This window comes from Microchirus variegatus (genome assembly GCF_963457635.1).
Source record: "Microchirus variegatus genome assembly, chromosome: 11".
Lineage (NCBI taxonomy): Eukaryota > Metazoa > Chordata > Actinopteri > Pleuronectiformes > Soleidae > Microchirus > Microchirus variegatus.
Window position 1 is genome coordinate 12,616,357 of NC_139812.1, and position 15,142 is coordinate 12,631,498.

At 38.6% G+C, this 15,142-nt stretch overlaps 2 protein-coding genes across 3 annotated transcripts in view; one reads left to right on the plus strand and one right to left on the minus strand.

Annotated features, from left to right (window-relative positions):
* ide (insulin-degrading enzyme) overlaps window positions 1-521 on the minus strand; it is a gene marked incomplete at its 5' end in the record, with an annotated part of 23,183 nt that extends 22,662 nt beyond the window's left edge. The window contains one exon of one of the 2 annotated variants that reach the window (XM_083897764.1): window positions 436-521. In XM_083897764.1, the coding sequence (XP_083753890.1) occupies window positions 436-521 (86 nt within the window). The remainder of the gene's footprint in view (window positions 1-435) is intronic. The other variant, XM_083897766.1, reaches the window with a different exon arrangement.
* kmo (kynurenine 3-monooxygenase) overlaps window positions 1-12,489 on the plus strand; it is a gene marked incomplete at its 3' end in the record, with an annotated part of 13,255 nt that extends 766 nt beyond the window's left edge. Inside the window, exons 2-16 of the mRNA XM_083897772.1 lie at window positions 2,771-2,891; window positions 4,099-4,168; window positions 4,309-4,406; window positions 4,664-4,753; window positions 5,383-5,431; window positions 6,696-6,783; window positions 7,542-7,707; window positions 7,829-7,900; window positions 9,415-9,536; window positions 9,981-10,128; window positions 10,202-10,259; window positions 10,338-10,420; window positions 11,372-11,473; window positions 11,551-11,610; window positions 12,343-12,489. Of these exons, the coding sequence (XP_083753898.1) occupies window positions 2,829-2,891; window positions 4,099-4,168; window positions 4,309-4,406; window positions 4,664-4,753; window positions 5,383-5,431; window positions 6,696-6,783; window positions 7,542-7,707; window positions 7,829-7,900; window positions 9,415-9,536; window positions 9,981-10,128; window positions 10,202-10,259; window positions 10,338-10,420; window positions 11,372-11,473; window positions 11,551-11,610; window positions 12,343-12,489 (1,416 nt within the window). The 5' untranslated portion in view covers window positions 2,771-2,828. The remainder of the gene's footprint in view (window positions 1-2,770; window positions 2,892-4,098; window positions 4,169-4,308; window positions 4,407-4,663; window positions 4,754-5,382; window positions 5,432-6,695; window positions 6,784-7,541; window positions 7,708-7,828; window positions 7,901-9,414; window positions 9,537-9,980; window positions 10,129-10,201; window positions 10,260-10,337; window positions 10,421-11,371; window positions 11,474-11,550; window positions 11,611-12,342) is intronic.
* Window positions 12,490-15,142: the final 2,653 nt, after the last annotated feature.

The window sequence follows — 15,142 nt, forward strand, 5'->3', positions numbered from 1 at the left end:
TATATTTTTACTGACAGCTGATTACAATCAAGAATCTCGTCGAGTACTGTTAAGATTAATTATCGTAAGCCTCTAACTATAAATTATCCCCACTCACAGACGCGACACTAGCTTAAGCTTGCTAAATTGGTAGCAAAGGCCACAGGAAAGACACTGATCATGACATTATCGGTCGTACTAATGTGTTAACTTGTGTTCCTAGTCCACTGGTATTGTGGGGTATAATATTTTACACAAATAAAGAGATATCCCTCTGCAACTCGTTTTTTTTTTAGCTAACAATGCTAACGTTCTTAGTAGGGCTAGCTGCTCTACAAACCGGCTTTATGGTCCGAGTTGCGATCGTTAGTTTGAGAGCTAACTGATAAGTTGACTGTCGCGAAAATAGTCCATTTACTTTCCATGGAAAAAATGAGACATTTGCCCGACACTTACCTAAAATATTGGTTAAAACAGACGCCGGTGCCTGCTGAGTAGAGATATCTGCTACACTGGGCCGATCGGTTAATGCACTTAAACATACTTTGACCCCATGGAAAACAAACCACGGCTTTTAGAGCGCCATCTTAGAACCGACACAAGCAATCGAACGAGGCACAGTACGTCATCCACAACACGGCAAATGAACAAGTCTTCAATAAATTCTGCGACTGATAAATGAACTCACAGGGAATTCTTTTGATTAGATGTGCGTGTAAACGATGTGGTTGGTGCCCGACAAATTAAGAAGGTTTTTACTGAAAAGTGCATCGCATCATTGATTCGGTTATCGATTGGGTAGGCTGCATATGGATTAACCAACTGTCATGCGTTCTGCGTCGGATCAGGTGTTATGTCGATCTATTTCCTTTTTCTTTTCTCTTTTTTTTAAAAAAAAAAGACGGACATAAACATATATACAGTGTGGAATTAACACATATACACCAAAGACAATAACATAACGTAGGAGCAAAATTAAATAAACAGATAAAAAGCAAGCCAGAGGTTATACCGGGACATTAAAAAAATATATTTATCATAGTCAAAATGCATAGGTTTCCTGCTGTGCACCACACATATATGTATATATATATCTCTCTCTATATATATAGAGAGAGATATATATATACATATATATACATATATATATATATATATATATATATATATATATATATATATATATATATATATATATATTATAAACGGCCGTTTGCACATTTTTGAGTCTGGTTCCGTCAGAGATTTCCTCTGGATTGTTTCTCTCTCTCCACTTATGCCTGGTTCTTGCTCATTGTGTGAATTGTTGGGGGTTCTATTTTTTCTGTAATATTGTAAAGGTTTCTGCCTTACTATATATGTACAGTGCCTTGAGATAATAAAGTGTTGTGATTTGGCGCCGGACAAATAAAATGGAATTGAATAATGTATAATACATATAAAATGTAATACAAATTTAACAATAATGGCTGGTAAACATTTCGTAAGGCATTACATAATTAGCAATGAACTATTTATAAAGTATTTCGAATGCAACCAACTGGAAAAGTCCCCCTTTTGTACAAACATAATAGTACTTGTAAATAAATTAATTTACTTCAAATTATTTGACTGCATGATGTTACATTTTGGGTGGTCAGCGGTTAACATCCCTCACAACCACTAGATGGCGGCAGACGCCTTTTACCTGTACAGATGGTCTGCGTTTCCACCGAGTGGAACGGTTTGGTTCGGTCCGGTACAATATGTATTTTTTAGCATTTCCTCTAGGAATAGTACCCAAAAAAACGGACCCAACCGTCCCATTTTTCGGTACTCTTCCCTTGGGGTGCCAGGGTAATAGTACAGAACGGTACTAAAGGGGCGGAGCTAGACCCACGGCAGCCAGATGATTGGGCGACAGAAAAGCGTCACTCCCTTGCGACTGATGTTTCTTCAACTCCCGCAGTCTATTCTCGTGCAAAGCTTGACGTCTCGTTCAGACAAGCAGCCACAAACCGAGCAAGGGGGAAAAAACGAGCTGCCTACTTGTGGTGTTGTCTGTTTTGTCGCGTTCAATGTCGTTGTTCGTTGTCGTCGCACAGATACAACGTCGGACTACGTATCTCGCTGACGCGGCCACCGGGCTCAGGGCTCAGCGCACACCCCGCCTACCAAGTAAAAGTACTGTTCTCAGTTAAGCCCAGACTGGAGTTTTACCGTTCTAAACAGTTCTAAACAGTTCTAAACTGGCATTACCGTTCTAAACTGGCATTAGCTACCGTTCTAAACCGTACCATTATGGAAACACGCCTTACAGACCAGGTAGAGTCACGCATCCTCTGTTACTCGAAAAACACCCAGGAAAGTACAATATTCAATATTAACAGTAACAACATTTAATTACTCTACAGTTACACGTCCTTTTCAAATACAATTTAATGCAGTGACACATGTACAACTTGGAGCATAGTAATAACAGAAGACACAGGATGCTAGAATTAAAGTTATTAAATTAAAAAGGGAGCTCTGGGTTGTTGTTGTTGTTGTTGTTGTTTTTTATCGCGATATGACCAAGTTACCTGTGAGTGTAAAAGTAAAAACATTTAAATGGCCATTTCCTCCCCACAAATAAAATGTTTTGAGTGAGTTTTGTTTTAGAACAGCAGAAAACAAAAGAGAATCTACAATGCTGTAGTGCAGACAGTTTCATTTCACGACACTTTTCTCAACTGTCGAATCGTAAGCCAGCGTCACTATTCGGAGTGAGTGACATTGACGCTGCTCCTCCTCTTTATAACGATCCTGACAGCTCTGAGGGACGATGAGCGACACAATCACAGCGACCGGAGAGACACGACGAACCGACGATGGAGGAACCAGCGCGCGGACAGCGAAAGAAAACAGTTGTAGCAGTGGTGGGCGGTGGTTTGGTAAGGAATTAAAGTTATTTGTCAAATCTCTACAGGCTTAAAAAATGTTATCTTTTGATCGCTGTTTTGATTTGATATGTATTTATTATCATATAGGAGGTGTACCTAAAACAAGTGGGTGTGTGAACATACAGTATACAATACTGCATACAAGTTTTAGGCAGGTTTGGAAAAATGTGGAAGAATACACACACGTGTGTGTGTGTGTGTGTGTGTATATATATGTATATATATATATATATATATATATAGTTTTTTTGTTTTATCAATTTGCAAAATGTAAAATTAGTTAAATCTAAATATTTGGTGTGACCACCCTTAATTTTAAAAACAGCATTATTACTAATTATTAATTGATTTTTAATATAACTTCAACAGGAGTAACAAGCACATACAGGAGAAGCATGCTCTCCTACCTTACTCACAGACAACTGCCTACTGCATGCTCCAAGTAACGAGCACACAAATGAGAGTTGATAAACACTGTTTGCTCTTTACATTACAAGTTGTTCTATACATCTTGCATGACTAATCACATATCTTCTGTGGGTGAAGACTGGCTTAAATCCTTCATGTAACCCCTGGCACACATTCTGATGTTAAGATCAGGGCTGTGTGGGTAATACCATCACTTCCAGGACTCATTGTTTTTCTTTACACTGAAGATGTTTTTATGACATTGTTTGTGGTTGTCCTGCTGCAGAAGACAGTTTGGGGCAATCAGACATGATGTTATTGCAAGATGAATAAGTATTTGCATTCTTTTGTTAATCAGCATATAAGGATGCTGACCAAAACTCCATTTATAGAAATGCTGCCCCAATCTTGCAATCTTGCAAGGAACTTACTCCATGCTTCACTTTTGCTATTGGCTATTAGTACTGCTCTCAATCCCCTCAGCAAACAAACTGCTTCTTATTAGTCCATATCGGTACCTGTTTTTCTGCACCCAGTTTTTCTAGTTTCTTGCATAGTTGAGACACGGCCTTGTTTGCATGTTGGAGAGTTTTTTGGCCACAATTCTGCCATGTAGATGCCTCACTTCTGGCCAGACTTATCTGGACATTAGATGGATGTACCTATGCCATACAAGTTTCTCTGGACGGCCACTGCGTCTTTTACAACACCTGCCTTGTGTATTTACACTGTGTATAGTAGTAGAAATGTGAAATTAATCAAGTTACTCTGTTCCCTTTTCATTATTCAGGTGGGGTCACTGAATGCCTGCTTCTTTGCCAAAAGAGGCTTTGATGTGGAAGTCTTTGAAATTAGGGAAGGTAGTATTCAAACTTCTTTGGCCAATTTACACCCACAAAAAATGAAATAACACTAATATGCATCGTATACAAACACAGAGAGAGGTCACATTGAAATATATAACTAAACATTCAGAGATGTTTTGTGTGCTTTTGGTCAGATATCCGTCAAGCTAAAATTGTGAGAGGGAGAAGCATCAACCTGGCTTTGTCTCACCGAGGTCGGCAAGCACTGAAGCATGTTGGGATGGAGGAGAGGGTATGCTGAATAAATATTAAAAATTAAGGTTAATTTGGAATAGGGTTTTCTCAGAACTGCAGGGTGGTGGTGTTTGATTTCGGTCTAAGATGGCAAGCAAACAAATTGTCTGCATATTTGTGTAGGTAATGTACTATTAATACTATGTATTAATAGTACATTCCCATGTATATATACTGAAATGGAGAGACAGTTGTTGCTTGTTCTAATAATCGAAGATTAAATATGTGACTCTGCAATAATTTGTTTTTCTTCAGGTTGTCTCCCAAGGAATTCCCATGCATGCGAGAATGATCCATTCTAAAAGTGGGCAACAGTCCCCAATCCCTTATGGAAAGAAAGGTCAGGTAAGCTGCTCCTGATATTATCTGAACAAACACTAGTAAGAAGATTATGATTGCATAACAGTAACATTGTACATTGACAGCATGGCTCTAGTTTTTTGTACTAAACCTATTGTTGCAAAAAATAATTATCAGCGTTTCAACTGTTGGACTATTTGTACACATTGCATCATGTCAACTCATCCAGTTTGCAGATTCATTTCAGCTGGTGAGACTCTGTATGGGCTAACAGAGCTGTGGTGGTTTAAGCATGAATAAACAGAAACACAAAGAAGCTCCAACATGCTTACATGCATGCGCATCTCGATGTCACCCATAGGAATCTTAAAACTATGATCTATGATGCACATACAGCGATAGCCTGCACAAAGTGGACTTACTCAGGAATGCACAAGTTGATGATCAGTAAACAACAGAAGCCAAACTAAACATTTATTTTTAAACTTGTTGCTAGTATTTTAATTTTTGCTTGGTTTTTGCTAAACTATACTGTACATGGAAGACAGAGAGAGATGAATGGGGAGGCTGTAGGGATAGAGAGATAATAAATTGCTCCCTCTTCCCATTTTAAATGAACAGTATGAAGCTGAAGTACGTGTACAACTCCATTTTAACTTATGTCCTCCTTTCAGTACATCCTGTCTGTAGACCGAGCCAATTTGAACAAAGAGCTGCTAACGGGTAAGAATAATGAAAGTCTTCAACTTGCACAAAATGGCCTTGGAACATTAACAGTGATTATAATGTCATAGGAACTGTGCAGAAATAATCCAATAATAGATACCTGCACAAGTAATTTAACATTCACAAGATGCAATGAGATTAAAGATGCTTTTTTTCCAAGAAGAAGATCAAATTGGACTCGAAGAGCTTTAGCTCATCTCAAGCAATCACCACAATAACCATTTTACATGTCAGTCTCATTTCTGAGCAGCTACGTGAAAAAAAAACAAGCCATACAGCTTTCTCACATCTCCATAACAACCTAAACATGGCACAGTCAGGGATTAAACGTCATCCGATCAACAAAGGGTGCAGTGTCAACAATTTCAATTTGTATGAATGATTATTCTCATTTTCAAACAGGCTGGAAAACTAAGATGGAACAAATATTTGTAACATTTCTTAAACCAGGAAAGCTACTGTTACAATAAGGCTGCACAGTACTGTACTGTACATAAGGCAAACAATAAAATATTTATAATATATTATAAATAAAATAAAATACAGAATGACGAAATATAAGATGCAGAATGGTACAATATCAACATAAAATGCTCAAAATGTATCCATTCAGAGATTAAACAGGACAGAATGATGCATGTAATACATCTAGAGCCACATTCACACAGCTCTTTGGGTTTTCAAAGTTAATTTACAAACATGCAAGACCAGCTCTTCAAGATTCAGCTGGAAGTTGTCCCAAGGTGATGGAACATATATTATTATATTTAAAAAAATAGCATCAGAATGCTCTTTAATAATTTTAGCATTCTTTATCTACAATCCCAGGTGACATTGGGTGAGAGGCAGAGTAGCTTAAACCCTGGTTATGTTAAGTATGAAGCTGATATGGAAATTCAGTTAATTATTGCAGCCAGTATATTGCTTTTAAAGAAAGCCTATCTAACCTTTGCTTCAATTATGAGATACTAAATTATTTAACCCAGTGAAATAATGTAGTAGTATCATGGGACGTTTCCAAAATCAAATGTGTCACTCAGTAGGGCTTTGCCCAAGAAAATCCACTGCTTCCTTTGTAAAATGTATAGCATTGTCTTATTACTTTGTGAGCTGCTCAGTAATTATTAGTTTTAGATTGTTTTCCAAGTTTTTGTCCTGTCCATATTATTAGAGTTGTTAAAGTCTCCTATAGTTTAACTGCTTGCCTAACCCTGTTAACCCTGTGTTATAAGCTCTTTTTCTAACATCTAAACTTCCTCAGCGGCTGAGGCGTATCCAAACACAAAGCTGAACTTTGACCACAAACTGCAGGACTGGAGCGCTGAAACAGGGCAAATGACCTTTGTCAGGTAAATAGTTACCCATGTTACATGTGTGGACCCTTACACTCACACAAACACAAACTCACGAGGACCATAGTATGTGCAGGGCGATCGAGGAGGGTGGATCTGCTCATTTCGATTCTTTGCTTTCACTTTATTGATCATGTTCCCTCCGTGCTCCTTGCCACAGGCTTGGCATGGTGAAAAAAATGTCCTTGAGGCAAATTTCACACACATCTAACAGTAAAACACCTTCAGGAAATTCATTTAATGTGTCAATGTATACTTTCTATTTATATTTATGCCTGGTGGGTAGTGGTAGATGTACATCCTTATGTTTGTTTTATATGCAGTGAGCAAACACTTTCATACACTTTAGCTTGATCAAACATCACTAAATTTCCTCTGAGTTGATATTGACTCTCTCTCTGACAGTATTCTTTTTTTGGTAGAAGGTAATTATTTATTTTAAACATAAATTTCAAAGTGCTCAGTTCCACTCAGTTGTAAAAATACACTGAGTGACTACGTTGTACGTAAGTTAAAAAACATTTATATAAAAACACAGTATTGAATGCACTCTCAGTGTGCATGACAAACTCAAAGAAGCCATGCACATGTAAGTGTATGAATTAGGAACACATCAGTCACATTAGTTACAGGTGTGGGGAAATTGCTTCTTATCTGCTGAAGGTCTATGATTGAAATGTTGGAGCCGTGTAAAGTTCAGTTTATCCAAATTGTAAACGTACACTTAAGTGAATTTGTCATGTTTTTTTTCCCAGGTTAGATGGATCCAAAGAGCAGATCAAGGCAGACCTAATCGTAGGTTGTGATGGAGCTTTCTCTGCCGTACGCAAGCAATTCCTTCGTCGCAGCCGCTTCAACTATAGCCAAACATACATCCCCCATGGCTACATGGAGCTCACCATGCCACCAATCAATGGAGAGGTCAGTCTAAAGTACAATCCCTTTTGTTTGCTCTAGGTGAGGAGGTGCTGCTTTTATCGTACTCATATTCTTTAGGCAGAGTTATCTTAAAAACAGATTTGTGATCCACTGTTCTCCCCAGTTTGCCATGAAGCCTAATTATCTCCACATCTGGCCACGAAACACATTCATGATGATTGCCCTGCCCAACCTGGTGAGTGTGAATTAACCATTGGACATTGTTTATTTGTACAATTAGGCACAATTAGTTCAACACATTTACAGGGTATGATTAACCTCTGGGATGTTCTCATATAGATAGTTAACCTCATAAACAAACACTTTATGGCAAGTAGAGGCCTACTCTGTAGAAATTATTTAAAAATAAATATATCTTGAGGTTCTGAGGGTCAACTCTCTGCTTCTTGTCCTCCTCTCTGTCCCTCGGATTCTTCTTAATCCCACAATGATTTTTCAAGTTCTGCTGACTCGGTGCAACAGCATTTGCTTTCTTCTGACTTTGAAGAGCATTCATTCATGTTCTCTCAATGGCTCAGTTCCCAGGAAGGCATTAGTGCTGGGATTAAAAAAACAAACAAACAAAAAACTTGCTGTTATAGCAGGGTATCCGCGGGGTCTTAAAAAGTCTTAAATCCAATAATTTGAATTTTAGGCCTTAAAAATTCTCCTAAAATCTCCTAAAATGTCTTAAATACAATTTTTAAAAGTCTTAAAAATCTATTTACGTTACTTTTATTTTAAACATGCATAAACTTCAGTCTCGCTTTAAAATGTTTCTATTTTTGAGGATGCGATAACATAACTACAACACGGAACTAAAGTAGGCCACCTGTGCTGCCCGGTGAGAATTTATCGAGCACCACTAGCTAGTGTGCTGTGCGCACATCGCAGTGTGTTACAGCTTAGCATAGCAAAGACCACAGCTAAGCTGAATTGCAAGTTCAACAATTTGCGGCTCCAATTTTCCTTCATGTCTTTTGTACTTTTTTGCCAGTATGGATTTGAAATGGGTCTTAAATTGTATTCATTATGGTCTTAAAAAAGTCTTTAAAAGTCTTAAATTTGACTTGTTGAAACCTGCAGAGACCCTGTATAGGAACTATGGTAAGAGTGACAGTGCTTAAAGGCCCTCAGGGAGGACTTTGATAAATGGCATCTGTTTCGAAGTCAATGCACTTTCATCCATCACATGCACTGGGGTGGAGTTTGACTACTGCGTTTGTACTGAGGATGGAAAGTTTGATGGACAGTAGGGAGGTAATTTCAGACACGTACAAGTATACACATGAAAATAAGTAAATAAAATATACTATTCTTGTAACTTTTTACCACATGATGCATTCATGAAGTGATGCAAATGTGAGCGTTCTTTATTTACTTTAGTGAAACGGGAAAAAAATCATGGTATAAATGATCCTAAACACATTTGTTTGCTCTTTTTCAGTACGTTCAAATGTAATGCTTTAGTTCCTCTATTTAAGCAACATTTTGAATGCATGGAATTAATGAACTTTTTACTAGTGACTGATGTTTTAGCATTTAACGCACCACAATAGCCTGAACCTGAAGGTCTTCCAACAACTGTGGCTGAAATGTTTTCTTATGAGGAAGTGAAATATTCCTTAGTCTGTTTCATTAGTGTTAGGTCTTGGTAAAAAACACTGTTTATCTAACATATCTGTACACTGCATTCATTTATTTATTCAGGACAAGACATTTACCTGCACCCTTTTCATGCCCTTTGGCGACTTTGAGAAAATCACCACAGAAGATGGAGTCATCGAGTTTTTCCAGGAATACTTCCCTGACACTATACCACTTATAGGAGCGTAAGTGAAACTCTCCTACACGCACGCATGCACGCACGCACACACGCACGCAAGCACACACACTTTTTCATTTCCCCATCTAGTCTCATCCAGTCACATCCACAGCCAGGTCTGTGAAGTGTGAAATTGCCGCCTTACAGTTACATGACTCTGCGCAGCAATCTTTTTAATTAGAAGTGAACTGCACAGTATGTGGATGGTGACGGTCAGATAGAGGAGGCATGAGCTGTAAAATTGGTCCAGGCATTCATTCGTTCACCTGCTCATTGGGTTCATGCTGAAGCAGCTGAACTCACGATTTCTTCCCTGTTCGACTGTTTCACTTTACCAGGGCCGATGAGCCATGGCTGTTTAACTTATACAGATGTGACAGGTGCTGCTGTTGTGCGCGTAAACTGCTCACATTGAGTTTGTAATTGTCGTATTTCCGTGTGTGTCTCACAGTGATAGTCTCAAGAGGGATTATTTCCGTTTGCCTGCACAGCCCATGGTGTCTGTTAAGTGCTCTCCGCATCACATTGACGACAAGTGTGTCCTTATGGGTGATGCAGCCCATGCCGTGGTGCCTTTCTATGGGCAGGGCATGAATGCTGTAAGTAAAACTCAACTGGAGAGAGAAATAAAATAATGAAATGAAGACTGATTCATCCATTCATGCTTTTTAGGGCTTTGAGGACTGCATTGTCTTTGACGAGATCCTGAATCAGTTCAATGAGGATTTGAGTAAGTACCTTTTCAGATGAACATAGATCAACAGAGACACTGGGAATGTTCTGTGGCAGATTGTGTTTCTCTTCACAGGTGCTGTGCTGCCCGAGTACTCGAGGGTGAGGGTTCCAGACGACCATGCAATTGCTGACCTGGCCATGTACAATTACATTGAGGTAGCGCATATATTTATATCACATGATTAATTTACGTCATGACCATGTTGCGTCAGAATTTAAGATGTGCACATTCTGAATTATGCAAAACTCTTAATACTTACAGTCCTATTTGATCCTCTTGAAATTGGGGTTTTCTCTTTTTCTTAGTATCCTGCTCTCACTTGTCTGATTTCAGTCTCATAGGCTGTTGTTTTTTGTACACAATGTTATGTATGTGTTTAAGTTGGCAACTATATGCTAACATCACCCTCAGAGGTGATAGATGAATTGATGTTTTACTTAAAAAACAATCTCATCTCAAAATACTCACTAAAGATTTGAGACAAATGTGCTGCAGTAGAATGTAGATTTCCATCGTAAATGGAGAGAAATGGATGTATTCTATGAAGTAGCACACAGTGGAAATATTTGCACATAATTGTAATGATATTAGAGAAAATCATCTTGGTTACATTCCACCACTGGGAATGGCTCGAGTAATTACGTGGAAGCTCCATATTTGGAGCTAAGAAACAAAGTGGCTGAAGAACAGCATATAATATATCACTTAAAGACCGGTCCTGTTATTTATAATAATATCCTTTTTGAATAATTGACTTTTTTACATTAATTACTGCGATCTCCACTGTAACTGATTGTTGATACATTGCTTGTATATGAGATGTATTTAAAGGCCATTCATATTCATAGCTCATTAGAGGTTCAGTGACTGCACTGACTGCAATTATCAAATATTTACACTGTCCGTTTAAACCTGACAGCTGGGCAGCTAACCAGTCATCTGCACAATAAAATTCATACACATTAAGAGCCAGTAATTGGTTCCAGAGATGCCGTTACTTTGAGAACAGATGAGAGACCATGGGCATTTCTGATGTCGCTGTAATATTTATTTAACAATACCACAGTGCATCACAGATGGTTCACCTTGTACACTTTGTTTTGTAGATGCGAGCACATGTCAATTCCAAATGGTTCCTCTTCAGGAAACAGGTTGATAACATCCTCCACTTCTTAATGCCAAAGACGATAATCCCCCTTTACACAATGGTAAGTATCCTAACAAACACATTGCTTTGTCTACCGCACAGTTATAATCTGTATCTGTTGTCCTGCACTGTCTCCAGGTCACCTTCACAAGGACAAGATACCATAAAGCTGTGGAACGCTGGCAATGGCAAAACAAAGTGAGACTCTTTTCTATTATATTTTTTGCCTTGCATGCCTTTGAAAATCATATTATTGTAAGTCAATGTCAGGAGCAACCATGAAAAGTGGATGTAGCTCTCACTGGACAGAAACTTCCCCTTTTTTCGAAACATTCGATTTATTCTAACAGGAACAAAGCTCTGCTGCACCAAGAAATATATCTGATTTCTCACTTTGCTCTGTGAGTGATTCAACCTAGTGTGACCTGAGCTCGTGGCTAATGGTCCACTGGCACATGGACAGCAGAGGTTTTCACAGGTTCCCTTGCAAAGTGTTTCAGGTTCATAGGGATGTTTGAGCAAAGCACACAATGACCTCTATATATAAGAGGCATATACAATCATAGGGCATAATTGTTTTAATGTGATATTGGTATCAGACAGTGCCTGCATATTTGGTGAGTGCAAGAAGGACTTTGTAATTAAAGAGATGATAGCAAGGTGAATGGAATTACAGATTAAGTTTGTATTCTCCAGGTATAATGCATTAACGGTAAGCTGTCAGAATTCATAGTTGTTACTGACATTATTAAACATAAATTATGCAAATGATAATGAAACAAAACATGACTACAGTATATCTACACATTTAGTCAAATAGTCAGTTGCGTGGTACTGTACCTGTAATTATTTGGAAATAATACTAAGTATGAGGAACAAATTAGCATAACACCCAATTTGTTTTTGTTTTTTTCAAATTGTATTTTACAGGTGATAAACCATGGCCTGCTACTCAGTGCTACAGGAGCTGCTGTGGGAAGCGCCTACCTGCTCATTAAAAATCCTCCTGATATCAACAAGCTCATCATCCCCGCTGAGAAAATGTGGAACAGGATGATGGCCTTCAGGACTTCTTAAGCACTGACAGACTCTGATGTGAAAGTATCCACTGATAAATTTAAGGGAACCAAGGGGTTTAAATTTTAATAAATGTTTAAATGAAGCTCCACCAGGAAAATGTATTCCCTGTGTTAACAATTGTCGATTTATACAAGTTAATCAGTTATCAAAGGCTGATATTTTTAGCCTTTTAATGTCATTGTTTTCAGTTTCACAGTCGGAACAAGGTTCTCTGTCACACTGTCCTGGCTTGTTGAAATGAACAGAGCCATCAGTAATAATCACATGTGCCTTATGTCAAATCGTCTGCATTTAAAAAAAAAAAAAAAAAAAAATGCATATTGAAGCAACAATAACAGACTTTGCATCCACCTCACTGCTAAATATTGTTCACGAGTGCCTTGCTGACTGTCTACTTTGTCTGGTGGGTTTTGTACCATACACATAGCTGTAAAAACAGTTTAATGATACGCTGAAACTCCCTATAAAATTTTCATTAAACTTGTTGAGTGGAGCTGTAACAGTATTGTACATTTCACAATATCACAAGAAGTGTCTTGTATAGCTGGCTCCTGTGTCATGAGCTCATCTGCTTCTATGAGTAGGGCCTGGTCTTGAGCCATTAGTGATGTAAGCTATACAGTGTGTATGTTGAAATAAGAAATATAAGGAAGGAATAAGTGTTATTTTCCACCGCATACATCTAGAAAGGCTTATTCTACACACTGGATTTGTTATACACAGATAACAATATGTAATCAACCTTTTCATCTACCTCTTACCAATAAATAAGCATATTTCCTGTAAACTACTACTACTACTACTTAAAAAATAGAAAGTGCTGTATAAAAACAAAAGGCACTCAATTACACAATCACACTGAATTATGCCGATTCATAGCTGACAGCCCAGGAGGTTATGAAATGAGTCTAATCTCTTATTTAATTACACTCCTTTAGTCCTCATACATATAAACTCATGCATATTCCACAAGATATCATTTCACAGTGATTGCTTTCATCATGCAGCAAGGAAGAGACTGAAATAAGGTAAACAAGCCTGAATTCTATATTTTTTAAAATTGAATCCATACAGAGTAATGTTGGTTTGTGCACTCGTGTGTACTGAGCTTAGGCTTATTTTCCAATTTACACTCAGTTGGGTACCAACCAAAACAATCTGGCATCAAATGTGGATTCTACGGTGGCCTGGAAGTGCAAAGCAGTATTACAAAGTGTGGAACACTTTTACAAAAAAATTAATGAATATATATTATATAAGTAGGTGAGAATGGACCCACACCCCGGGTTAGTAGGTGGCGGTAGTGCTCCATAATGTTGGTGGCCAGCCGCTGTGACAAACCAAGAAGAAGAGAGCATATAAAGAGCCGACTGATTGGCGCATATAACACACCTGTTCATCTCCACGCAGGTATTTTTCAATCAACTGATGACCACTGATTGCTTCCTCCTGCTGCTCCTCTTCTTATTTATCGTCCTCCAACCAACAGTCCCGTGCTGTTACTTTGAAGAGGAACTGAAAAAACGAGCCGCGCAAAAGAAAAGACGAACTACAGAACTGTTCTGGTGGGAGGGAACTTGTGGCGATATTGCACCAAATCATTGGTGTCATTAAACCTCACTGCCATAAATCCTCAAAAGGATGGAACTTTGAAAAGAAAGAAAGAAAACCGCGGCGTGACGTCAGACGCCGAAAAGGTGACCGCGTGCATGCTCGAGTATAAAGGCGCAGCAAGGAGCTTCAAGATGGCGTGTTCGACCTTGTCCAGCCTGGTGGCCAGTTCAGAATGGTTCGTAATTAAGTTATCTTAATGGCGACTTGGCCCTTTACTGTCAGCTCAGTTCTGTCTTAATGTTAGCTATCTGTTCAATTTCATCTTTTACCTGAGCTGTGCTTCATTGCAAGCCCAATTTTGGCTTAGTTTTTAAATGCACTCAAACATAGCCTTAGCTTAATATAAGCAACACTGTGCCTCATAGCTGGCTCAATTTAGGCTCATTGTTTCCTTGTATGCTCAACTACAGCTTTGGCTCAGTGTAATCTGAATTATCAAACTGTTGGCTTAATTATTAACTCATTATTAGGCTTGGCTTATGGTACATACTTTGTACCAACTAGAAATATTTGAGCCAGCAGGGGCAAATTTTTTTTTTTCCAATGTTAGCTCATTTGTAGCTCAGTTATCTAAATTGGTAGCCATTTTGGCCGCGGCGCTCTCACCGCCGCGGCCCAGGTTCGATTCCCGGTCAGGGAACGTCTCTTTACAAACGGAACATTATCCAGTTATAAAAAACGATCACCATGATGACATGACTTTGGTGCAGGGAATGAGCGCCTTAGAAAGTGTTCACCAGGTTGAAAGGTTGGAAGAAAAGGTGGTATAAGGCGAGGCAGTGAACCCAACTGGCAACTCTTGTGTACAACGAACAGGAATCTTCTCATGATCAATTCTTCATGTATGTACGTAATTGCAGTCAAACCCGCTGGGAGTAAAGCAAAAAAGTCCCTGATGGTCTAGTGGCTAGGATTCGGCGCTCTCACCGCCGCGGCCCTGGTTCGATTCCCGGTCAGGGAACGTCTCTTTACAAACTGAACATTATGCAGTTATGAAAAATTATCACCATGATGACATGACTTTGGTGCAGGAAGT